The following is a 27,510-nucleotide window of genomic DNA, read 5'->3' as shown; positions in this document are numbered from 1 at the left end:
TATCAGTCTAAGACTTTTATTACAGCAGCTTTGTCTACAAGAATTGCTTTTAATCAAGGTGGCTTTATCCTTTAAGCAGAAGGCTGCGCTATGGCTTCTTGAAGCTCAGGAGCCTGATTTTGCCTCTGTGTTATTCCAGTTATTCCTAAACAAGTGCAGGGGCAACAGGCTGTATTTTTGTTGGAATGCTATTATAATTTACTTTATGATGGCGGAAGGAGCATGTGTTGCTTTTTGCTGTGGGTAGGAATGTCATAATGCTGTAATTTCCCTTTCAACATTTTCCCAAAGTTCAGCTTGATGAGAAAGCAGTCAGATATACCTTATAACCCACACTTTCTGTATAAATTGTGTATAATATACCTTATGTGGCCCTGGTTTAGAATTACTGCCATTCCATGATGGCTGTAATGCTTTTTAGCTGGTGGGGGCCTCAGTAAAAATTTTGTAGTAGATGCACACTCATGCACATGCACAATGGAGGGTTGGGAGAACAGCGTCATGCAAACCCACTATTCATTATAGATTTTTTCATTATTAAGATAATACTAACATGACAACATTATTTAGCTATTCTGTTTTTTATTAATCCCTAAGAATCCTTGTCCATTTGAACACCTGTGGCATAGCCTTCCACGGGAATTTTGCTGGCCATTTGCGGGCGCTTGGAGAAGAGCTTTACCATAATCTAAATTGCTCATGATTCATACAAGAGTGCTCTCTCAAACCCCCATGTTGTTATGTCACTGCTAAGACAGAACAACACAGAAAGATTACAGCAAGCTGAGTAAGGTTCGTAGGAACAGGGCCCAGCACCCCCAAGGCAGGAGCCACCACTTTGATCAATGATAATAACTTCAACCAGTGTTATTTTGATTTTCATGCTATAAAGTACCTATTGCTACTTGCAAACGGGTTTTGTTCTCAAAGCAGGAGCCCTAAAATGTTTACTCCTGGATATTATTGTGCAACGAAGGGTGGCATCTAAAATATTTATGCGGGAGGAAAATTAGATCTTGTGCAGCTGAACGTCCTGTGCTTACAATTGCAAATCCAAACTTGGGAGCAAATAAGGTTGTTATTTTCCCCATGACCCAATTTAAAAATACTAACAGGTAATTTTTATAAGATTTTAACTTAATTAAAACCTTTTACTTACATTTTAGCATGGAATGATACAATGGTATAATTATGCACCACAGTTTGGACCAAAAGAAAGAAATCAATGTACGTAACAAGACAACAAAGACCTAGAATGAGTTCACCTGACGTGGTTTCAGTTAAGTCTACTGCTTCTCTTAGCTCGTGTATTTATTACATGCTGGGTGGTGCTTTGACACTTATTACTGGATGCTGCTTTCTAAAGCAGAGATATTAATCACAGAAGCATCTCTCTAACCAACTTAAATCGCATTAGGTTGTCTGCTGCAGCAATGAATACTGGTCCTAATGAGCAGTCTGTAGTATTACAAACTGCACAGTTTCTTTTATGCCTCCAATGAAGAGAATGAGGTTTCACACAGGAATCAGCTGGTTGATTGCCACAAATATTTCCATTAGACTTTTCAAAGGCTTCAGCACTGCTTACTGGGAAAAAGAAAAAAGAAACCGGTTTAGAGGAAGCAACAATACATGATGTTCAGCAACAGACTTGATTCATCAGGTCTTTTTCTTTGCAAACATTCAAAGCGCACTGTAAATTTGACTGCAGGTTATCAGTTAAGTGAATTACAGCATGTAAACACTACTGCTGCGTCGATCACGCTTCTCTGATGGCTTGTGAAAACTTGCTCTGCTACCACCACCAAAGCCCAATTTCAAGGAATCCCTTGCCTTCAGCCATGTTGCTCAGGTATAAATGAATTCCCCTGCATGCTGGACACCTTCACTAAGCCTTACTTCTAAAGTTACTTGCTTAACTTTAAGCATGAGGTAAACCAATTGTATTTGCTGAGATTACTGATATAAGTAGCTTCATAGCGGTGTGAATTTGGGGCCAACAGCCACACACAGAACTGCTGTGCTCTCAAAAGAAAGGGGAATAATAGTAAATTCTTACTCAGGAAAGCGCTCAGCATTAATTCAAGACTTTATCTGAGGATTTCATCCATTACTAATACTTCTATCCCTTCACTGAATAATTAGTTTGTTTTTTTTAAAAGTGAACTAGATACTAATTTGATTCTCACATCAACATTCTTTTGATTTTTCTTTTTATTTGAATTCCCCCAAAAGTATGATTTGTTTTAAAGCAAACTGAAAGTTAAGGTCCATACCCTAATGTGCTTACAATGAAAACATACATTAAAAAAGAAAAAATAAGTTCTTTCCTAACTGGGAATGCACTGTGGCTCTCGACTTGTAAATTGGAAAAAAGTCAGCCTGGCTTTCAATCCAGCAGCAATCTTCCAGCACTAAGTAGTAAAATGATAAACATTTTTTTCCCCAACAAAATTGAATTGGAATGGAGTAAGACAGTTTTTGTAACATTGTGATGCTATATCCATAAAACCTTTTTTTTTTTTTTTTTTTTTTTCCCCAAAACTGTCAGAGCAGTTTAAGCAGAATTCAGTGGATGCATATTCTGGTAGCAGATTCATCTATTTTTCACCTATTTTCAATTTGTTCCATCGAAGGTGCTTCCTACAGCTTGCCTTCCCTCCCCCTACCATCCCTTTCAGTGACCATCTCTGCCTTCATTAATTGAATCGGATGTATTTAGTATTTGTTGTCTAAATCAAAATCTGAAATAACAGTGCAACAATTTTTAGGGTTGCAAGCTTTTTATGGGGAAAAACAGAGATTCCTAATTCTATTGCTTTCTCTATATCGTTGTGTTTATGTGTCCCAGAGTGGAGAGAATTTCTCGGTAACTTATTTTTCTGATGTGATATCCTCAGATGCCCTTAGCTTTCACTTTGAGCAAAAAAAACAGCTTTGAGAGGCACACTCTTGCAATTTTTCTGCATATCTCACCCACATTCATTAAATATCTGTTGTCCTTCGCACCATTATTCACAGTAAAACACAAAAATTCTATTTGGCAGAGGCACATATCTTACACTAGCATTTTTTAAATTATTTTATAACTTTGGGATTGGCTTTGCTTTAATTTTTTTCTTAGTTTTGAGTGCTAAAACAACATGGAAAAAAGACCATGTGGTTTAAGAACAATATTTACCTTTTATGACAAGAAGATAAGAGGCATTATCTTATTTTATATTGCAGTGGATGATGGAATAAGCAAACATGCATTTGCAAAGGACTCGGAACATAATGATAAGGTTGTATGCATTGTATTTAGAACATACGTTTTGAGGATACAATGAAAAATAACTTTCTTTGCTCCATTTCCTTCTCCTTTTTGCACTGCTGCTCCAAGAATTAGTGTATGAATTGTTAACTAGCAGCAAATAATTCTGAGAATTCCTGACCTGGGAGGTTTATTTGCTTAATTTTCAGTTGTTTCTGTTCTAGTTACTATCTCTTCTACTGAGATTCATGTTCATGTTTCAACCAAACTTTTTATTCCCTCAGCTTTCTGTCACCATCCTACAGCCCATTTTGGAAAAAGGAGTCACAGGAATAGCAAAATAGTAAGAATATTATGGGCAAAACTTTTTATCCTGTAAAGTAATAAAGCCAACTGAGGAAGATACTAGCAGAATTGTAAGAACATTCAGTACTTTTCATTAGCACAAACTAAAAGTGCAGAGAGACTAATTGCGAAAAATGTTTGTAAAAAAAACCCAGGAGGTTACAACTACACCACGTTTACACTGAGGATCACCAAGAGAAGAGTTCACGTATACAAGGCAGTAATGCAGCAGCCTGGTATCTATATAATTTAAACCAATATCCAAAGAACACTTTTTGCTTAGGAGAAAGCTACAGCTCTTGGGTCTTTAACCAGTTTGCACAGGACTAAGATAAAGCCATAAATAAATACCCAGCGTGACAAGTGGTATAGAAAAGTTTTGCTCCCTAGCCTCTAAAAGGTGCCAGCAATGGTTCCCACACAATAAGAAATACTTAAGTTCTTTTTTGCAGGGTACTTGTTGGGAGCAGAAAGACAACTTCACCATCAGAGCACCACATGCAGACTCACCACAGGCTGCGACTGCCACTAACTGAGAAAAAAAAACAGGCGAAGAGCAGGAAACCACATACTGCAATTGTACTGTGTACCTTTAGGGTTCCTTAGCAACTTCTTCGGGTGTCTTCTCCTCCACAAAAACTGAAAATGGAGACAAAACAACAATGAGAAACATTGGAAACAACTTCTTCAATGACATACAGTCAAGTAAGTTGTTTCCTTTAGTCCAGAGGATCCTTTGGACTAAAGGGATACAATTTACAAAGTTGTGTTAGGTATACAGACATTTTTTCCTTTTAGCTTTTTAATTCTAATTGTAAAAGAGTTTAGGGGCCAAACTTCTAAACTCCTTTGAAAATCTCCACAATGATGATTTTAACACACATTTTTCATTGCATTCAATTATATCGTTCAACTTCAATAGCAATATAAGATCATTTATAGCTTCACTGAAACGCTGTAAGGTTTATAAATATCACAGGCTCTATATTTTTCTTTACAGCAATATAATTTAAGAAACTTCTATCTTTCAAATTAAGTCAGATGTTAAAAAAGTGTGTTACATCACATGCAGCACAAGGGAGAATTTCTTGTTCTTAATGAACTTTACATCTAGCCACTTAGCAGGGCACCGAGCTCAAAACACCCCCGGCATGCAACTTAGCAATACCTACTTCTACCGCACGGCATACAATCTCAAAATTAATTTTTCTGCTAACGCAGTGATACCAAACACAGCCATTGCTAGCAGCCACATTGCATCGCTTGAGTTCTGCATGCTCTGGCCAGCTAGCTCAGTGCAAGCAGCCATTACTGCTTTTCAGAGACAAAACATTTCAGATCCAGCTGTACTCTTGCACCTTCTGAAGTTTGCCCCAGCTCCTCAGCATCAACGTCCTGGCTCCTTGGGGATGTGTCAGAAATCTCTTGAGCTGCTGAGGCTACTCCTTCCTTGACACTCTCTAAGTTCTCCTCATGGGCAGAAGAAGCTGCAACATCCAAGACTTCGCTCACAGTTTCTATGAATCAAATTAGAGAGATAATTGTCTTGTCTTTCCATTCACCAGCATAAAGGAGGGTGAGCAGTCAAGGCTCACAAAGCGTGAAGTACCTGCCTAACGTACATGATCGAGGGAACTGAAGACAACAGGATCTATCAGATGATTAAATTTTATCACGCGTATAAAAGGTTGCAGGTGGAATTCCAGGGAAAGCCTGACTCTTCCCAACCCTGGGGCAGAAAAATGTAAACATAAACTATTTCCATGTCTTTAGACAAAGGCAAGTATTCTCTAAAATGTATATTCTCTTACAGATACCCTCATTTTATTTTTCTGATTTCTGTCAAACCGTTAGTGATGTGCAAGATACTAACGGTAAAGTTTCCGAGGAAATAATCCTAGTCTGATCAACACCGTAGGACATTACACATACATTCCACATAACCTTGCCAAGACATAACAGGTAGTTTTAATGTCAAAATGTCCTAACATCAGGCTGAAGGTTCAGGCTGTGATCCCAGTGCCATTTTTCAATACTCCTTAAGGATAAAGCAATCTATCTGTATAAAAAGTCTGTAATAGATAATATGTCTCATACAGCTACACTCTGCAGGGAGACTGAATGCGTCGCCCAGCAGTTGTTACATGTGAAATCTTACTTGAGTAAGTTCTCTCTTACCATGTTCTTCTGACCTTCCTGCTGGAGGCCTCCATCACCCCATACCTTAACTGCTCGGCAGGATAAGGCTTGCAGGGACTTTTTTGTTACAAATCGTGTCCTATACTAAGCTATGTATATATTAAATACAGCTAGCTACACAGCTTCATTAGAAGTTCAATAAATGCAGTAAATAGGAGTTTTGTAGAGCTAGCATTCCGTGCCTTTTTCCAAATATCAGCTTGCAGCTATTTAAATACAGCATATTCTGAACATCAACTATTTCACTTTATTGTGCAGAATACTGACCAAATTTTGAAGAAGCAACAGGGAAAAAAAAAATCAGGAATTTCTACCTTTGTCTTTATAGGAAACAGCTATGCAATAAAAACAGTAGATTTGAAATTCAACACATTAGATATTTTGTAGCTGGCATCGCTTTACATAATGCAATATATTTGCTATTGTAACAAGCTGCTGGTTTTGAGTTTGTAACATCAAACAGTTTCTATTACCAAAAAAACTTGCTCTCTGGCTTACAGTATTTCATCTTGCTAATTTTGGTTATTTCTTGTGATGTATCAGTGTTTTAATTTCTTTTGCCCTAAGAAGAGTAGATCAGTAAGTAAGCAGAGAGAGCAGCATGGACTGTCCTGCTTTTTAATAAAACCTTATTTTCTTTGAATGAAAATTGTGTTTATTTGTCACCTACAGGAATACCTGCCTTGAAAACAAACTTTAACACTTATACCACTTGTCTCTGGTCTGAAGTATTCTTTATGGCTATCAGAAAGTCAATCTACTGCAACAAAAGATGGATTCCCCCCACTGTGTCCATCCAGGTCTCTGCAGAGTAGCTGTCCCTCCCTAAAATACAAAGGGCCTCATTGCAACAGGCATTGCATTTGTGAAAACCTGTGTCCGTACGCATAATTGCCCTTGGTTACTGCAGAAAACTCCAGCTGGTACTTTTACTCAAGTGGCTTTTGCATCCGTTCCTTGAGCACATGCAGCCTGAGTTTCATGGGACCCACCTTCCTGGTGCCACAGCTGAAGCGCTCTGCTCGGGAAGAGAAGGCTGGCAGTAGCCGGCAGTCCAAGCACACTTGCTGATGGCAGCACCAGACACAGCAGCTTGCACCGGGTCATTATCCATCCCTTAAGGCAGCATCTCCAGCAGAGATTTAGACTGGCTCACAAAGATCATTTCAGCATCATTTCTTTGGCCTTTTGCAACTACAGCATGCTACAGCAAGTGTCTTTTGGTGCTTCAAGCACCATGAACTGGTCTATAACCATGAAGGCTATTTTGAGCGTTAAGCTGACATACCAAAACAAATCTCAGTGTATTTTTTGGTGGTTTCTACACGGCTCGGTCTTGGAACAAATGCTACGCATCCCACTCACAAGCTCAACACGTTTTTCTCTGTCCCAGGGAACTGCTGTCATCCTAGGGCAATGCCAGGTGAACGATGACCCGGGGAGCCGAGAATGAGTCTCCTGCCGCTCTCCGAATCGGAAATGCCACACTACGGCCCCTTCTCTGCAGGCAACATCAGGGGTAGTGCCCGAGTCCCTCTCTCCTCTCCTACTGACCAGCCGGTAGCACAAAGCATTACATAGTTTAGGAACTTCTTTTTGTTTTCCTGGATGTTAAATTTAATCCCAGTGCTATTCCCTCCCTCCTCCCCCCCCCTTTTTTTTTTTTAAATCTGCATGTATTTCATATTTTTTCAGTGCAGCTTAATCTCTGGCAGTTGTTCCATGTAAAATCCTGCAGTAACACCCTATTTCATAAAAGAGATTTTAATCTATGCCTGGGTACAATGATGACTCATTTTCCATAATCCTTAGAAGAAGGATTTTACTTTTTCTGTCTGTTCAATTATTGCAAAGTTGTTAATAAGCCATGAAACTCTACATCAATTAATAGATGTAATTGAAATCACTTCTAACTTTTGTTAGTTCAAATACTAAAAAAAAAAATAAAATAAGCTGCTTATTTTTTTCAAAATAGAGTTGTAGAGGAGTTAAAGCATCTTAACTGGTTCTGTGCTGTTTTCTGAATGATGATCAGTTTGAAATTCTGAAGTCCCCGTATTTCCTTGTGCAGCGATGACTACGACCCATTTTGTCTATTTATGCCAGATTTCTTACAATTTCTACAGGCTTTAACCGAACAAAGTAATCTGCATTGTGCAACTGCTTCTCTACAATGAGGACACATGGTACTTAAGTGCTGTTCGTATTATGTTTTCCGCTGAATGCCCAGCTGCTCTATTATCGATATTACACGACACTACTTCAGCTCCTTAATGCCTTTAACACAACACCCACTTGCAGCATTCCAGTCAAATTGGTCTCAGTCAAATTATGATTCACCCTGACCCATACAGTTTAAAATCTGACAAAAATGGGAAATTTTTTTTTTTTAAGTTTTTTCATATAGTCACAAAAGTGGGGTTGGTTGTTTTTTTCCTTAATTCTGTAGGAGGGAAAAAACCCCACATCATTCATCAGTACTTCTGGAGTTAAATGGTTTCATAATTGTGCTGTTTCACTGAGTGCTTGGTGTGTCATGTCCCCCCCCATCAGTAGGATATATTACTCTACAGAAGCTATACACTTCACAGTTTCATACAAGGTATTATACTGAGTAGCAAAATCTCAGCCTGTGTGTATAGTAGCTATTTTTTCTGAAAACTTGATATTTAAGTTTCTTCACGAGGCATTTGTCAATTTTACGTTTTCCCCTGGGCTAAGTAGCTAAATCCCAGTATCAGTGGCTACACTTTTCTTCAATTTTGCTGGGCATTTGTATACACTATTGCACTTACAGACCTGAATTAGGAGCTTAACATTCTTGTGATTTCAACAAAAGATAATATAAGAGAACTTCAAGCCAAGGAGAAGTCAAACTAACCATGTTTACTAAGTGTAGGCGGGTGGTTAGGCTTTGCATATTGCATCAGCAGCTGGCCCAAAAGTATTCAAAGGGATTTTAACATACCAAGGATCTTGAGGACAAACATCCTCAGGCTAGTTAGACCCCCGACATATTTCCACTACGCAGCCATCAGTCCACAACTCAACGTCTTTGAAATATCCATTGCTTACGTGCAACACTGACCCCTAACGTAAACATCGCCTGCTTCTGCCCAGGGTAGCTATAGGCACTCTCAAGTGGTCTTTAGCTCCTCTGCTTTATGAGATAACTGTTTTGAGAAGAAATACGTCCTTCCAAATTGCACCTGCAAGAACAGAACATGACTGGGCAAGCACCAGCAGCACATTACATATGCACCAAACACAATACCAAACCATTTATGTTATGAAAACTCATCTGTTTTGAGTTGAGTAAATACAGAAAAGGAAATTGATTTTACAGACAAAAGGAAATTAGGTTTTTGGTTTTTAACTTCTTTTAAAACAAGGCAGCAGCATTAGGAAGCTCCAGTAGCTTATTAGCCCACTATCCAACACCTACTTCCATCTAGAAATACAATTTTTAGGAAACTATCCCTATCATTTCTGTGGGGGGGAAAAAAAAAAGGCTGCTTCATGTATAAGTCTTTAAAGATTTTTATGATTCACCCTGACCCATACAGTTTAAAATCTGACAAAAGTGGGATTTTTTTTTTTTTTTTTTTTAGAACAATTTTTGCTGTTGCAAGTGCCACAGTTGCAGCACTGAGAGCGCAGGACTCTATGTTTCTGTGCATTCGCAGTAGAACAGAAACCAGTCCAAATCCAGGGCACTTGTGCACCCTCATGCTGCTCAATTGAATGGGCTGAATACCAGTGAGCTCAGCGTTCCCCAGCAGAACAGAGAAGCACGGTAAGCAGGGACTTGCACGCCCTGTGTGACTGACACACCCCCACCCCCCAGACTGACTTTCTCCTGCTAATAATTAAAAAACCCGACACAAAACGCAGATCGACTTTCAGAACCCAGATCCTTCTGCTTGCACAGCCTCTTCCCCCAAAGCTTTCAAGCATTTAAAATGAGCTTTCCAACTTTCCTGGGGGAATTTTTATGCAGAATCAGCCTGGATGTTTGTCTGGGACACAAAGCTTTAGTCTGAAATTAAACCAGCTCATGCGGGCAGTCAGGTCCTACCGCCTGGAAAGAATATGCTATAGGATGATCCTGAAGCAGGCAGGAGAAAAGGAAGTATGGGGCGAATTGAGTTGGCACTGATGGTCATAAATGGAATCTGAACTCTGCCAAGAACTCGGTTCTTGCAAGAATTTTTGTAGTAGATAGAAGAATTTTTGTTTCTGATGGCATTTTGACAGGGCACATATTGTCAGGCTTTAGCACTGTGTGTTCACAAAGCTGGATTTTCCAAGCTGCGTTTGGTACCACATACCGCCTGTGCAAGCTAACAAAGCCAACTACTGCCTGTCCGATACGTATGTATTATTTCACGTCGGCTTTCACTGACCATAATTCCTGAAGTAAGCAATAGGATATATGAGATCAAGGAGAAGAAGAAACAACAAGTAGTTGACTACTTTACTTATTCTTCACGTCTACAGCCATGTCAGCATTGCCAAGAGGAGGAAGCAGACAAGTTGAGAGTTAGAAGTTCTGCTCCTCCGTCTAAGCAAGCTTAGACTACTCTGGGAGCAAGGTACTTGCCCTTTGTTACCACACTGAAGTTTCTTCAGTGCTAATTTAAAGTACGGCTTTAAAGCTCAGAGCAGCCCGTCAAAAAAAATCAACCATGTTAATGTGAGGGTTGGATCGTCACACTTCCACTAAAGCAGCAGTTAGTTAGCAACTAATTGTTAAGAAAACAAATAAAATTTATTTTACATATAGAAAGAATTTATTCTAAAGGAAAGAACTTTCCTCTATCCTCATGCAGGTGAAGCACTTCACCTTGTGAAAGAACTACATCTTTCTCTTGACATGTAAAAACAGAGGAAGCTGTCTCTCACAGAGCTGCATTAAAAGGAGGAAAAGTCCAATTTTTTAACAAAGCATGGGGGCACACTTGGAATTCAGAATTTTGCTCCTACAGCAAAAGTTTTACCACCTTTGGCCAGTAAATTCAGCACCACTGCAAATGCTCCCCTTGTTCAGAGTGCTTTTGTGTTTTATTATTTTTAATATCTATTGATACCAGTTTTTGATGACTGATACAAATAGCCTGCAGGCATAATTAAACTAACTTGTACACTATATTTTTAAATCTTACTGGACTTTAAGCTTTTACCGTGTATTTTTAAGTGGCTTTGTAAGTACATTTTCCTTATCTACAATACATACGGAGAAGATCGCTGTTCCAGATTTTAAAATGAAAGCTGTATTCAATTTTTTTCCTTGCTCAGGGGGAGGTGGGGATTTTTGTCCCCCAGGATGGAAGTTTCATAACAAGATCATAGAAGATAACCACAGCCTTCTCAGGAGTACAGCCTATATTTTTTCCCCAGTTTTGCATTTCCCTACTAATATACTTAAAACTATCAAATCTGATTCTAATCCTAATCCTTTGATTCATTTTAAAAGTGGTATTTCCAGTTAGAAACAACAACAACAAATCTGAACAGGCACTGGTTTCCTGCAATTTTTAAAGATATTTAAAAATACACTTTTCTGAGTGAAGCATTTCACTTAAAGCAGTATCCTTCATATCATGAATTTATTTTTTTTTAAGCAGTCAAGACAAGGATGGTATATGTAATGCAGAACGTCAGGTTCAATTACATTAAAAAAATATTTTTTGCAAAAGAATTTGGCTTTATAAAGCTAAAATAATACAAGTTAGCCAGCATAATACAAATGGAATCTGCCTGGAGCGCACGAACCAAAGCTGGCATACAAAACAAGACTTTGATATTTCAAGCTGCCTATAACATAACCAATGTCACACACTAATTCCGAAGGGGGGGGGGGCGAAAGTCAAATTTAATTGTGAATACAGAAACAATATTTAATTTACAGTCTTTTAGAGGACAACTCACACTAGAATGTGATGCTTTTGTTTACATAAAGCTTCTCCTCAGTAAGGTCCACTCAGGATGTCCCCTGAAACATTGGGACAGGCTGAGCAAAAATATTCCCTTTTCATAGTTTAAGGGCCCGCTAATGGAAAACTGATGGTGGAGCAGAATTTGCTTTTAACAAGTCAAATTCTGCCATGTTTGAAAAGTAATTCAAGAATGTATTTGAGAGAGGCTGCAAAACGGAGCACAAGAAGTGGGGGTACCTGGCCCCCTCAGATCTAATCCAGGGAAGAACACAGCAGTAGCAGTAAGAAACTGCAATTCCCTTCAAGATCAACTTAACATATTTCAATTCCATCATCAGCTTTAAGGAAAATGGAAAAGCAGTTCGTTCAATAATGGCTTTTGTTCTAAATCCTGAGGTGGTGGTGACTGCTAAGGTCCCCTTCCTTCCTTTCATCAGAAGCCACCTGCCACCCCAGGTACAGCTGACCTGGGTGCAGCACCTCCTCCCTCTGCTTACGGGGGCTCAAACCACCATCAGCAATAGGAATCGGTGGAAATAATAACCACTAAGTCAGTTTGGGGCAAAATAGGCAAAATTGTGCATACATCCCCATAAAGTGAGCAAGTGCTTCAGGGTTCATGGGCCAGGAAGACACAAGGAGCTCAGCATGGAGGGCTTGCAGATAGCCACTGGGAACATCCCAAGCACCAGGAACATCACTCAGGACTACCTGAAATGCTTTCTCTCCGCTCACTGGCATTTTATTCAGTGAGCATCTAAGATTATAACCAGCTAGAGGAAGTTATCCATCTCTTAACACTTAAACATTGGGCTTAAAAAGGAAAAGCTCTATTGGACGGTTAACCACAGCCCAATGCCTCTCCCCAACACTGAATTCAGCACTTGGGCTTCAGACAGGAAAAAAATAAACCTCTCAGCTCCACGTGCTAAACCGAATCAGGGAACTAGCACATACTTAGAAAAGCACTGATTGTTTTTCAGTCTGTTTTCCACTTCCTTGAAAGGTCATGACAGGAACTAGTGGCCAGCAACTGCCGAAGCCCACACTGCTCTCAAGAAATGGTTTGCAGAACTGCCCTGGCCCAAGCTCAGCCTTCCCTCCCCAGCAATACCTCGCTAGAGCCCACGGGCCTCGGGAGTTTTCTCCCTTTGGCACTTCAGCTATTCCATAAGTTAAACCCGAACCAGCCCAAGGTCTTTAAGAAACTGATGAGCAAAGGAAGGCTGGGATTTCTAACAACCCTGCCACTATAAAAATATGACAGCTTTTTCTTTTTGCAAGCCATCCATAAATAATCCAGATAAAAATCCATGAGGTCCAGTCGAGAGCCTAAACTATGGCGTTAGGAAGCAGTTTTAAGAAAAAAAAAAATTCTTCATTCCATACAGCAAGAAAAGAAAGAACTTCATTCAACCAAGTATTTCACAGGTTGTTTGTGCCTAATGTAGGTCACTAGTTCCTAGGAAAAGTATCAATAGTTCATATTAATGACCAGAAGACTCACTGCAAAAGAGCTTATTCGACAATGGATGATTAAAAAAGATTCAGAGATGCCTGTAATGGTCAGAATAAAAGCATACCAGTGCATACCACATTAATCCAGAATAGTTAATAATACCATGTATCATTTCAAGTATATCATTTTATGTTCTGTCACAAGGATTTGTAGCAATGAGAAGCAATTCGCATTGGTTGGTTGGTTTAAACATCTAGCCACTGACTGGAATGGATCATGAGGAAAACTAGTGCAAATTAACACAAACAGCATATATGAAAATGCACTAATAATTTCATGTATGAAATCCTTCGGAAGTTCTAAGAAAACTTTTAATTAAAAGTGAGGCATTTTCTTTAAGACTCTTCATACGAAGTAACGCACCACGTTTTATCCGCTTACATTGTTTTCAAAGGAGCAACCAAAGTTCAGCATGCTGATTTTTGAAAAGGATGTTTCTCTCTACAATGAGAAACGCTGCCCCAAAATTAATATAAAAATTCCCATCATTACCATTCTGGTTTGAACTGCCACCACAGGAGAACAGAAAGGAGTCCCTGTTGCCATTTTTTGTAAAGCAGGACACTAGTAGCATTCCTCTGCATGCTGCATTTACAGAAAAGTTTCAAATAATACAGGTAATACAAGGTAATGTAACTGCTAACAGTTTTTGTTGACCGAAGTGAGTTCTTGCTTTCCAATTTAAAGAAATAAAGTTATTTCAGGATTCTTTTTAAGTCTTGACAATGAGCTATAAATATTTTATTAATAAAAAGCAGTAAGTCCATTTTCTCCTTAACAGTGACAATCATTTAGGCATTATTCACTTTATGTCCTTTTACCAGCTTTGATCTTTTTTTTTTTTTTTTTGGAGAAGCTTGTCCTTTTATTCTACAACAGACAAATAGGAAGACACTTATTTTATGTAGTTCTTCCCCACTGATTTGTTTGTGCTCTTAGCTGAAAAGTTCTAAGGTTCTTTCCATTTTACTGGAATCTCCCTCCCCAGCCCAGTGCATGCTGTAAAATTCTCTTTTCAGCTAAGCTGATCAAAACCGAACAGCCTCCTTATTTACCAGCTTGTGTCTTCAGATGCTCACAACTTTTACAGAAGCCTTTTCTAAATATTACTCACATTCTGCCTCGAGAGATTTTCCAGTTATGCCGTGACAACTCATCTACAAGCTCAGTTTTATGAAGGAAAAACAGGAGGAAGAGAGAAGATCCCAGTGGCCAGTGTATGGCAATCAGAGTATCAGTTTACGGCAATCAGATGTTTCTGATCTATACAAGCGAGGCTGTATACGTATTGCACAGCTTTTCCGTCTCACACAAAAAAATGCCTAGAAGGATGTGTTTGTTTACTGAGCAGCATTATTCTGAAAGCCTCTGAATAAGTATGAGCAATTGCAAATTACTTTGAGGACTTTTCAGCAAGCTTCAAAATACTCCCAGCATCAGAGCGTTTGAATACGCACCCAGAGTTTGATCACTTACCAAGCAAAACCAACGCACACTGATCATGTCGGGTGTTTTTGTCTGCTTGGCATCATTGCATGATTGGGTCAGCAGAAGTCCTGTCCAGACAGCAGGAACTCCTGCCCAGCGCAGCCTATGCGTGTTTCTCCAGGCTGCAGACAAGTGGCATCATCATGCCTTTCGAAGCTTAACATGGAAAACACTGGCACATTCACACACTAATCCTCCCCAAACCCAGTTACTCACTCAAAAGGGGTTTGAAATAACAAACAGAGAAAAGACCGCATCCTTCGACACTTACAAAATTAGGAGAGAACCTATGCTACAGAAGTCAGGAGTTCAAGAAAGGACGGGTTTGGGCTAATTGCTTTTGCTATTCCAGTTGATAACATCAAAACCTCAAGCCTCACTACCAGAGTTGGAGAAACGTTTATAGCAGCAATCCAAAAACTAGAAGTCACAGATGCAACAACACTGCCTCATCCAAATAGCAGCTTGCCAATCTGTGCATTTCGTAGCATTTGTTCTACCTGAAGACTAATTGATCTTAATTTATGGTCCCCAGCCACAGAGTGCACAAGGAGGAGAATATAGCAGGAAACTTAGCAGCCTCAGGCAGTAACCAAGTGTGACAGCGCAACAGCTCAAGTAACGAAAAGGTACAGAAAAGCAGAATTTAGGTGAAACAAAAACCTTGAGAACAGAGTTACATGGCACAGTACTTTTTTTGGCAACAGTATTTCACAGAATTCCAGATACCAGTAGTTGGTTGTAAACTGCTTAAATTGAGGCAAGGAGAAAATTCCAGCCAGGTACAATTGTAGTTAACTTTCTAAAACTGAAAATTACTCTGATTAAGTACCTACCTCCGAGGCTGTTTTGGGTTGCATTTTTTTGTTTTGGTTTGGGGTTTTTTTGCACATCCATGTATAATTAACATTCATATTATCTGAACAGATGCATATGTATGGATACTGGAGCTGGAGACAAACGTCCATTGGCACCTCGCACTTCCAAACACATTACAGAAAGCCTTATAGATTAAAAGAAACAATTGCATTTGAAAAACCAGAGGTTTTCTAGTAATGATAAAAATACTTGCACTTTCATCTGCAGAAGTAACATCAAGCTACCAACAAAACTAATACAAGTTATTTAAATACGTATTCTTTTTCAAAGTAAGCCTGCATTTCCCTTGGCAGTTCTGAAAGAAAAATAATTCTCTACTTCTACCTCAGTAAAAATGTAGATACACTTTTTTTTCCCCCTCTAAATGGAGAGAACAGAAATGAAGAAGGTGGTTAAATACAAAAGTGAAAGGTATTTCCAGAAGGATTTTAATTATAATTTTTTTTTTAAACACAAATAAGTGTTGACTGCAGGTAAACACTGAACAAAATGGTACATGGAGAGCAGAGAACTTTTGAATCAAAATACCATCTGCTTATATTTTCAGTACGATGCCAATGGAAACTAGCTTTTACATAGCTTAAAGGAAAGGGATACTGGTTGAAACTTGTGCGTGCAAGACCACGTGCTGCTTGTTAAACCCTTCACGTGGTCAAGAACCAGCAGGCCTGGTCAGAGGGTTGGAAGGGAGATGGCTGAAACAACATGCAGAAGTTTCTCAACACTTTTATATCGCACAGGTTCGTTTCCGCCAGCTTTCCCACGCAGCAAAGAATAACCACTGCAGCAAGATTTGACAGAGGACATCTGAAATGACCCTCAGAACCCTTTATAAATATGAACGTAACAGAAATATTGTTCTAGTGCTGTTTTCTTCAGTAAGTATGTTGCCAGAGAAAATAGATGTAAGAAATCAGTCATTTTTAAATAGCACACGCCCCTCCAGTCAACGCCAGCAGTAACTAACAGGTACAGGACATATTTCCTCTTACAAATAGTGACTACTAACTACCTGAAGTCACCGTGCCCATAATTAGATCCTCAGACTTAATCCACTTAGGCACAATGTTTCTCAGGGAAGATCCTAGCTGCTTCCTCTTCAGCAAAGCGGCAGCAATATTTACCATATGGAAGATCCTACCCTATCCAACAATTAACAAATATTCCTAGATAAGCATTGTGAAAGGAATATTCAACCACTTCTAGATACAAGTGAAGTGAAATTTTGCAATTGCTCTGTGGAGCAACAGAGGTAAACACTGCAAGACACTTTAGAACATCTTATATCTCTTAACAGCTCTAATTCACTAACTTTGAAATATATCAGACTACTTCCTTTCTAAATGAAATGGTCTAAAAATTCCATAGAAATTGAAATTTTTAAAGGTCTACGTATTTTAACTACTACCTTATAAATATTCTGTGTATGTAAACAGTAATAGTCACTACAAATATACTTACTTGTACTTTTTATTACCTGTATTACTTTTAGCAGATTGGACAAAGCATTGTTTGAAAATGTTATTTGTAATGGATTGTTTTGCAGACAAGCACTGTTCACCCACGAATTAAAATCCCATTCATACCTAGACCTTTCACAAAAATCAGCCATTTGAAGCGCTGCACCATTCCTCAGGTTCATTTGTTAAAAAGGCAATTAAGATGCATCCGTTCCTCCCTGGAGTCACCAAGGAAAAAGGCAAAAATAATTCTGCAATCTGCTAATACCTCTCAAGGTACTGTGATAATCTCTCATGGACTAGCAGTCAAAATACTTTCAATCACAGTCTGACCTGTGTTTTAGATATACCCTCTCATGTAGATGTTTTCTCAAAGTCAGTCAAACATAGGTGTGCAGTAAAGATTTTAAGTCAAGCTGAAAAGCACTTCTGTGGTTTTCATGCTTGCTACAGCCACACTGAAATCTTCCCTTCCAAAGCAAGAATTAGAGTGAAGTTTCTCTTTCATGATAGGCTGGCAAGGTTTTTGGTGGTGGTGGTTTGCTTATTTTTTAACTAAAGACACCAGATGCAAATGTTTGCTGCTTTCCTATCCACTGAGAAATTGCAACTGCTTTATATGCATCCCTTCCAACTGTAGCTGAACAAATCAAGAGGTCAGCCATTGCTCTATCCTCACAGGTTAGCAGAAAAAAAAAAAAGTGCTAAAAAAATCGAGTTAAATTATAATCCCGTATTTTGTGCAACTTATAGATAGGTTTGCATTTGTATTATTGTGATTTTTTTTTTAAAGCACAGTAAACCAAAATATTTCAAACACCCTGACAGTTCAAAATACTGAATATGTAGCCACTGATTGATTTAAATGTTTAATACCAATTTGATGTTTTATTGAATTTTGACGTTTTTAGCCTAATATATCCTTAAAACTGAGATCAAGATAACATTTTGGTTGCTATGCAAGATTCTGTTGAAGTTACGTTGGCAGAACAGCTATAATTATTTAGTGTGAATATCTTGAGAACGGCCAGTGAAATAAAGCATTTAGATTCTTTAACAAACCCTTAAGAACCAGGTCACTGAAACAACTGTTTAACTGATCATATTGCACACTCACCTTAATATATTATCTTGAACTTTTCATTCTAGTAGTTTTAGACAGTAACTCTGGTGCCACAGGCAGCATGCTTTTAGAGACAGCGATTTAACAAACTTAATTACCTTACGCTCACGACATGTCAAGGAACACCTGAATTAGTTTCCACTGCAGGACAAACTCCATTAGGAACACTGATGTTTGTCCTTAATGCTCTGTAGTAAGAGGCAGAGCTTTAGAACCCACACCACACACACACAAACCCCACATTCATTAGTTAACCTTGCACTGCAGCAGCTTCCGAATTAGCAGCAGCTTCCGAATTAGCAGCAGCTTCCTGCTGTGCTTCCTCCACAGCAGGGGATGCATCGGGAGCCGGTAAGTCATTCTCCCCTCCAGTTTCTGGGGATACCCCAGCACTCTCATCCTGTGCTGCAGGTCCGGCAGCAGCTACTGCATCAGCTTCTTCCGTGGCTGTCTCTGCTTCAGTGACTTCAGCTGTCTCTTCTTCGTCACCTTTTAAGGATTTATTTAATACAATAAAGAGAGTAAAGTGCATGCATGCAACATAAATTCGCCAACTACTTTTTACCATCATTCTTATTTAAATTTAAAATGGGAAGCTAAGCTCTGGGATCAGAATTTACAAACAAAGTCAAGAAATTGATAATTAACCCCTCCCATGTTGTCTAATGTGGCACCAAAAAAAGATGTTTACAAGATGAGGAAACCATATTCTTAATTACTGAGTTTCATAATTGCTCCACTGTAATAAGAAAAGAAACTGTGCCTTAAAGCAAGTGACTGCAAGAGGTGGGAGTGTGGGGAAGGATAAAAAAGGACCACACCAAGTGTCATTTCAAACCCCCTCTGCTGAAAGGGCCAGTGACAACGCACTCACAGGCATCACAGGATTCTTGTCCAGTTCGCCCCCAGCAACAGCGTTACCACATTGGGAATAAGACATTTGCTACCATACTTAGAAGCTCTTACGGAGTTTATCATCCATCAGGCTCACAGCTCAGAAACACTGCAAGCCAAGATGTGCCTTCTGTCTGCGCAGGGCTATCTTCAAGGTGGCTAACTCAGCTGGCAACAGCTATACCCATGCCAAGCCCAACAAGGGATTAGTTTTCAGATGGGTTTTGTGCCATCCCTTAGCTCTACGCTGCCACAGGTACTCTGCTATCCCTGCTCACCCTGCTTTCTTTAAAGCTATGTTGAATGTACTGTGAGCCGTGCAAGAGCCATAGCGCTCAAGTATGAAAGGCAAGATCTGTGAGGTGGAATAAGGCAGGGGACCCTTACTGAAACTAGGTGTATATAAGTAAGAAAATAACTTGCCAATTTTAAGTGGTCAGAGTTCACTCTATTGGAGATATGACCACTTATGACTGACAGTTTTCTTTTTATAAGTCCCAGCTGTCTTTTAAAGACTTTTCTATACTGCTGTGGGTCGGACTCTTTAGAACCTGAAAACCCCACTGTTTCCCACTCATGCATTACTCCAAACTCAGCTGAGACAGGTTATTAAAAACTAACAGCACAAAGCAACAAAGATGCACAATCGCCATGCAAACATGCACTAAGATCAAGTTAACAGAAGAAAGTTATATACCAAGTGTCATTGCAAGTTTACCACTAGAACCAACGCATCATGTGAAAAGATAGAACTGGAAATAAAGGTTGTAATACAGTGTAAACTAAGTGAGAATAGAGAGGAAAGGAAAGAGCTTAAAGAGACATAGTCAGAATTTATTTTATTCTTTTATATCTGTTTAAAAACTAAACAGATCAATTTTAATTCTTAGTTTTCTTATGCTAGTGCAAGCCTATCTTTTGTGTTCAGGTTTAAACACAAGTCTATTCATTGCTCAGTAAAAATCAAAGCTTTGTATTATGCAACCTGATCATGTCCCTTTAAGAGAATGCTATATTTAAAAAAAAAAAAAAAACAAAAACATAACTAAATCAATTACAGAAAGAACAGACTAACAGCCAAGCTCAGCATTCAGTACACTTTATTGGACAGTCAGATATAGAGTGCATTCATTCAGAACAGCCAGCTTCTCGATCTCAGAACTGCCTTCTACAAAGCAGATTCAGTAATAATCTCAATATGGTTTGGCCTTGCAAACACAGGTAGTTCTTTTAAAGTCTCACAAGTATGGAGTTTTACAATAGAAGGTATAAAGTCATCCCAAGGTAGGCTGCAAGGTACGCAATGGTGAACGACTGTCCTTTGTTTGTATTTAACTTCCTCGGGTTTGGAAAGAGATTTCCCTTGTATTTTAGTCTGGAAAGTGTAAAAGCAGAGTATAGATTAGAAAGATTGAATCAGCTTGCATCAAGTTAAAAAGAAAAGTCATTGCTAAAAAAGAAGGTAATCAGGAACAAGTTTAAAGGAGACACATGCAAATGGAAGACAAAACTCAGTGTTTGCTAAATAAGCAAGTAGAATGTTCTGCAAGGCAAACATCATTTTACAGTTCAAATGATGTCCCAGATTTCCTACTGCTACTTTGAGTCAGGCTTCTGCCAGGGGCTTTTTTAAATCCCTCCCTAAATTTTAGAGTAGCTTTCAGTTAAGAAGAGCTACAGAAAATTTGCTATTAGATCTTTTCTAAAATGTCTGATATTATTAAAATACCCTTAAATATCATTTCAACTCTCTAATAAACAAACAAGCCTAGAACAGCATTTGATTGTTTCTCTTGTTTTGACAGCCTTGTTTGCTATATGCAATTCTTTATAAAAGACATTTTGGGTTTGGGCACAAGGGGAGAATTTTCCTCAGGATGAGAAACCACAATAATCATTTGGATTGGGAAAGTCTTTCTCTGATCAGCTGCACCCTAGTATTAAGTTCTTCCAGCTACAAAGTTCTTCTCTTACCGTAGGACATGCAGCAAATATGCCATGAATGTGCTGTTTGGCACGCTGCTTTTCTATCCACCACTTCATATTGTTACCAGCACTGTTCTAGAGCTTATTTTAAGCTTGATTTTATGTGACCCTAAAAAACGTTAGATTACTTTCAGAACAGAATTTTTAATTGCTGTTATCAGCAATGCTTACTGTGAAAAAGTGTAAGGACTAACTGAATCTAAAGAAGGCATGGGGAAAGAAGCTGCAGTGGCACCTCTGGGAAAAGCAATACTATGGTAACACTCTGTGACAAGGTACACACAAAAAATATGACTACGCAAGGAACAGGAGAAAAAGGGGAGGAAGAGAGATGTTAATTCTTTTGAGAAAGCACACAGAGGATTCCATAGGAGAAGTAAGAACAGAAGCCTCTTTTCGGAAGATACAGTTGGGAACAAAGAAGGATTTTAAAAAGAGCTGATTCAATGGGAGTTTTGTATTGTGAATTGGAATTAACTACTCAGAAGTCCAATTAAAAGCTCTGGGTTGAGCATTTATTCGGAAGTCCAACATTGAAAATAATATTGGAAACACATTTCAACTGTGTTCACTGTATGGTCTTAGAGATGTTTTGGACTTCTTACTACCAATAATAAGGGAGGCAGCAATCATCTGCCATTGGTTGTGATGTTTATGTAAGGTACTAAGCAGTTCAAGGCATCGCATTATGGGATGTCTGGAGAGTACCTGAAGTCAGTTAAGTAAATTACAGAGCACCTGAGTACTCTTACCCCAGTGTCGGGCCACACAGGTATAGCCCTCAGTGGGTCAACAGCACCGCTGACTCTGCAGGTATCCCACTCAAACATTTTGATAGACTAGGGTTAAAACTCAGTACCTTGCAGAAGTGAACCTTAAGAGAAAAGAGGGAATATACCAACATCATTTTGAGCGCCCTGGAAGGTTTGCTTAATGCTTTCCCATCTACCAAGTTCTTCTGACTACGTTAGTCAGAACATAACGAGCGTAATCCTCATTTCTTCCCTGAACAGCAGATGACTAGGTCACTAGGAGAAAATATCTACTTTGGTCCTGGTTAGATTTTTTTTTTATTTTAGGGACAAGGAAGGATTGCATTAAAATTGTGGGCAAATTCTCAGCATTTAAAGAACTGAGTTTAAAAATGGTATTGCTTCCAGCTGCTTAAGAGAAAGGAAATTAAGGTGTTTTACCATTTTAAATCTTAAAATCTGTCATTTTAAAGTTCTGAAACTAGAAGATGTGTTGTGGAACTTCAAGATTAACAACTTCAAAATAAATAATTTTAGAGGCAGACAATTCAAAGCATGTTCTCACATTGAAAACAAAATTTAAACTCAGCATACTTTATTCAAATGTATTTTTTCTGTGCATGCACATATATTAAATCAATTCTCTCGATGTCAGCATCAGAAAAAATAAGAGCTTCAAGTGCTATGGCTTCATCAATTTATTTATTTTTTTAGATAACTACATAAAAATATAGAAATCCTTAAGAAGTCATTTTTTCTAATTGCTTTCCCTAGCAAGGTCATGCTTGCCAAAATTCTCTCTTTTATATTAATGCTGCCATAACGCTAATTGATGTAGACAGAGACAACATTCCATTACAAGTATTTGAACTAACATGGTCTAATTATTTAAGCATGAAGAGCTAAGTATGAATTTGCCATACATTTAGGTGATGTCTGCTTTTCATTTAATCCTAAATTAGGACAAAATCAAAGTTGTGGGACAAGAAATGGGTCCAGCTTACAGTATTTTTAAAAAAATGTAATTTTTTTTTTTTCCTGTTGAACTGTGTTCCCTGAAGGTACGTGGCCTGGAGCCAAACTGTTGGCTGAGAAAAAGATATTATCTCCTTCCCCCCAACAAACAAAAGATCAAAACTGATTTTGACAGCATTATGCATTCAGTCAAGTTTCATTAAGCTTCCAGTAAATCAAATGCCAATACCCAATATACAATTAATGGTTCACACATCAACCCTTTCCATCCAAAGAGACTCCTGCAGGTTGATCACAGGCCAGATTCGCTGCCTAAACATTAAATCCAGCCCCAAAATTTGTGCAGAAGTAGCTTTGTAACAGAACACTGCACAACCACCTTTGTCTTTACTCCCACTCACAGAGCTCAGACGAGGACTTGGACAGGGTTAAGGCCTCATTAGACAATCTAGAAATCTGTTCCAGATCCTCATGTACCCGGGGAACAAGAGAGAAGAGCTCAACTCACCCTTGCTTGACCAAGGTTTGTTTTTCCGCCCCTCAGCTCTCTCATGAAGAATATTCATATGTTCAATATACTTGCTGCGGGATGAACTGACTACTCTGTAGGCCTGAAAGGAAATTATACCTAAACTTATTGCTACATCCCTACAAAGTCACCAAACAAAAAGAGGGGAGAGGGAGAGAAGGGTTTTTAAGCAAGTGCTACTGCTCATCTTAAAAAGCATACCAAATTATGCTAAGCAAGGTTAAAAAAAAAAAAATCTATTTTGCTACACTAACATATTTATACATTTCATATTTCTCCACTGTTAGAAAGCAAGCTTTCACAGTGCTGCAGTGTTTCAGGAATTGAACACAGTATTTTAAAAGACAATTACAGACAGATTATTTCTTTTAAAAAATACAGTAAAAAGGTGACAGCAAGAGAATGTGTTATTCCTCCAGATATGCAATCACACAAGTTTGATATTTTGAACAAGTAGAAGCTACTTACCACTCAAGAGGATTATTTTGTGGGAGAGGGAAACATGTACCTCTCTGGGATGTGCTAGTCACTATCTCAAATCTTGGTGGAGGTGGAAGGAAGCTATGAAATGGAGGCTTTAGGGACATGAAGCACAGAGTCTGATATATTTAGGTGCAGGGAAGAGAATGATTACCAAAAAGCTTGACAAAAGTAGATGTTTACAAAACTTTGATGTGCTTTTTCTACATAATTAATGTTCTTATCTTTGTGCCCCAATTAACAAGGTTCATAATCTTCCCCTTGTGGCTTCAGACAACTTATTTCACATCTCTCTTGCCCGCTTTGGTATATTCTTAATGTTTGCGGTTGACAAGAAGAGGCAAGGGGTTAGAGGCGGGTGCCTTACTCTGTCTTTGGACACATTTGTTTCACATAGTTTTAGATGTTTTCCACCAAGAATGACCACAGCACTAGATATCAAAGTTAATAGGAAAACAGACAAGTGCTAGGCATTCAGTTTCACTAGTTCTCTTGAACTGATTTTTAAGTTAGACTGTGTTTAATCATATGGTATGACACCCACATTCTATTGATGGTTGGCATGTCAACCATATTCTTTAACCCAGAACACACTTTATACCATGCCAACTCGGAAAGCACAAACAGCTCTGTTCCCAAACACTTACATAAAATAAACCACTGAAAGCAGCAACACCAGCAAGGAGATAGTAAATCATGTTCTCTCCAGAAGAGCCAGGAACACTCCCAGATGACATCTGGCGAAGAGGTGCTATAAAAACCAGTATTGAAATTGATGTAAAGTGCTGGTAAAATACAATCACGAAACAGAATGACAGAAACGGAACTTTGTGTGGGAACAGATGATTTAATGAGCTGTAACAAAACAGAGATGTACAGCTTAGCGATGTTTAGTACAAGTGAGTAACACAGGACATAGTGCCTAACTGAATGAGGTACTTAGTTGAGCTCTTCCTAAGAGTATAAGACTTTCCATGAACTATGCTGTCCGCCTATCAGCTTCTGAGTACTGGATACTGTCTATATAGACTAAAGAACTACCGGGGGGGGGGGAAGAGCATAAAAAAGCTCCTGTCTGAGGTAAGTACAAGAATTAATCTGTCCTTATTCAGTCTTGCTGCAGTCATGATCAGCAGAGGTAACAAATCCTCTTCAGTTTAATGACAGAGCACTTTAACAAAAAAGCCTCTTCCTTTGAATTCACATTCTTTCGTTCTCAAATAGACTGCCGACACTTAGATACATGCCCGTAACCCAGAACCTCAAGTATTGGCCAACAGGGCAGACAGGCAGGATTACACAATTTTATCCCTGATCAAGTACATAATCACTATAATAGCAGCATTAGCCGTTTATTTTTGTTCACCATTTCTGTAGTTTTGATGCTTTCTATAGCCTTGGATTCTTCTGTACATCTCAAAGAGAGACCCATAAAAAACACAGATGTAATTCTGTTGGTCAACAAAGCTTTCAGCTGAATTTTGTGACTTCATCCCAGATGAGAAACGACTCATTGAAAGGGCGCTCATTAAACATAAAATGGCTCTGAGCATTGCGATCGGTAGCTGCAAAAATAGCGTCAATCTCAAAATATTGCCATCGTGCGCCAGATTATGTTTAGCATTGTCTGTCTCATGACACACTTTTCAGACTCCTCTTCAATAGTCAGGCAGCCTAATGGATCTTCTTATATTTATATATACGTTCTGTAGCAGCTTCTCATTAATACCTTCTCCTCAAAGGCTGCACATTATATGTAGGAGAGCACTCTGTGAGCCTGCAATCATCCAACCCGGCCAGAAGACGTTTTTTGTACCGGTTACACAATTCCTGATGCGCCAAAAGCCATGGCTGCAACACACCAGGCTGATTCACGCTCCCTCCCGGTGCTAGCAGGGCACTGAGGAAACCACTGCTTCGACTACCCACCTCGGGCGGGGGTTCACCCTTTTTTGTGGTGGTTGAGGGGGAAAGGTGAAGACAACAGCGGCCCCCTCGCTGCGGGAGGGGGGGGTTACACCTGCCCGCCACCGAGTCGGCTTCCACGGAGGATGGGAGGGAGGGGGACGACGACGGGGACGGCCCCGCCGCTTCTCCCAAGGGCGAGCCGCCCGGCGGAGCGGTATCCCGCCCCGCAGAGGCAGGGGCTCCCCGCCGGACCGCGGCGGAGGTTTCAAGGCAGCCGGTTCTCAGCGGCGGCGGGGACGACCCAGCAGCCGTACCCGGCTCCCGCCGCCCCCTCACACCGCGGGGAGCCGCGGCCGAACGCTGTAACCGACCGCACCAACGGCCGCGCCGCGCGCCCGCCGCACCTGCCTGCCCACCCCCCCTCCCCGCCGCAGCCCCCGGCCCGCGACCTTCGCGCGTCCCGCTCGTCCCCCCCCGCTGCGGAGAGGCGGCGGCGCGTCACCGTCACCATCGCCCTCCCCGTCCCGTCCCGCCCCGCGCGTCCCCCCGCGCTGTCCCGTTGACCTCTACCCGGCCCCAGGTCGAGCTCCGAGGCGGCCCCCGCGTACCACGCTGCTTGAGGCGACTCGCAGCAGAGGGAGCCCTGCTCAGGCGAGAGGCCAGCGCCTGCGAAGCGGCCCTGCAGAGATACATGGCGGCAGCGGCGGGAGCCGGGGAGCGGAGCGGGCACCGCGGGCTGCCTGACAGCGCGGGGCTGCGGCGGCGGCGGCAGAAGGCACCGATCTCCCCGCGCCCCTCCCCTGCGCGGCGGGGCGGGACCACGGCGGGGAGGGCGGGGCCGCTCCAGCTCCAGCCCCGCCCCCGGGCCACGTGCCGGCGCACCTGGGAGCCGCTGCCGGCGGGGGCCGAGGTTGGCCCGGGGCGGGGCCGGCGCGGCTTCCTCGGGGGGCAGAGCCGGCGGGGAGGGGGGAACTTCCTTCCCCGAACGCAGGGCCCTACTCAGAAGGCAGCCATACCAGGTACGGCCGCTGAAGCGTTGGCTGGGAAATTAAATACAGCCACTGGCACGCGCTACTCACATAGACTGCGATAGCAGGAATTACCGAACACTCAAAAAGACCCAGAATACGAGGAAAAATACCGCGGATTACATTTACCAATGAGGAGTCGGGAAAGATGGTGAGGAACACGTTACAGTTTTACTATAATAGAAAGTTCTGCGTGTTCCTTTGGCAACAATTCCTGGGGAAAGACCTGGAGAAATCAAGTAAATGCACAGCGAAGGGCACTCAGGTTAAACGCTAGGACAGCGTTGGTAGGAAATGCTTAGGGAAGTACGTCACTGCTGCGGGAGCGCGTTAGCTGTCTCAGGGTCAGAGCTGTGCAGCTGTCCTTCTCCCCGCACCCTTAGGCAGTTGCCCTGTTACTTGTCCCTTCTCTATAATAGCTCTGATGTTCCCGCAATGATTATTTTATGCCACATTCTGCTGACTGTCGTTATCGCCTTTTTCTATCCTTTGCCCTTGACTGACCTTGATGCATGAAGAGAAGGCGTGAGCGGGCAGAAGTCAGCACTCATACTAGAGGCTGACATTGGCCGTACGGTCGCACCGCTGAGGCTGCGGGCAGGGTTCAGGCAGTGAGCAATTCCAAAAGCGCAGGCAGGGGAAGGCAAGCCTCTCCTCCATGGCACAGGCACGAGCCCCAGGGAAGGAACCGCACACAGTCCCCCTCTTCTGCCCTGAACCAGCAGCACAGAACCAGCACTATCCTCTCAGCTG

The 27,510-nt window shown here is 40.6% G+C and overlaps 1 protein-coding gene across 1 annotated transcript; it reads right to left on the bottom strand.

Moving 5' to 3' along the window:
* MGARP (mitochondria localized glutamic acid rich protein) lies at positions 1-26,549 on the bottom strand. Its single transcript, XM_054824690.1, has 7 exons — positions 26,338-26,549; positions 24,469-24,572; positions 23,321-23,423; positions 18,461-18,694; positions 4,957-5,115; positions 4,189-4,237; positions 1-1,587 (listed from the first exon to the last, which is right to left on the bottom strand). Exons 1-6 carry the CDS (start codon positions 26,420-26,422, stop codon positions 4,191-4,193), a joined length of 732 nt encoding a protein of 243 aa, XP_054680665.1. The 5' UTR covers positions 26,423-26,549; the 3' UTR covers positions 1-1,587; positions 4,189-4,190.
* Between the last annotated feature and the right edge of the window lie 961 nt (positions 26,550-27,510).

The sequence above is a fragment of the Grus americana genome, chromosome 4 (genome assembly GCF_028858705.1).
Source record: "Grus americana isolate bGruAme1 chromosome 4, bGruAme1.mat, whole genome shotgun sequence".
In the NCBI taxonomy this organism is placed as follows: domain Eukaryota; kingdom Metazoa; phylum Chordata; class Aves; order Gruiformes; family Gruidae; genus Grus; species Grus americana.
This window is presented reverse-complemented; position numbering and strand designations above follow the sequence as displayed.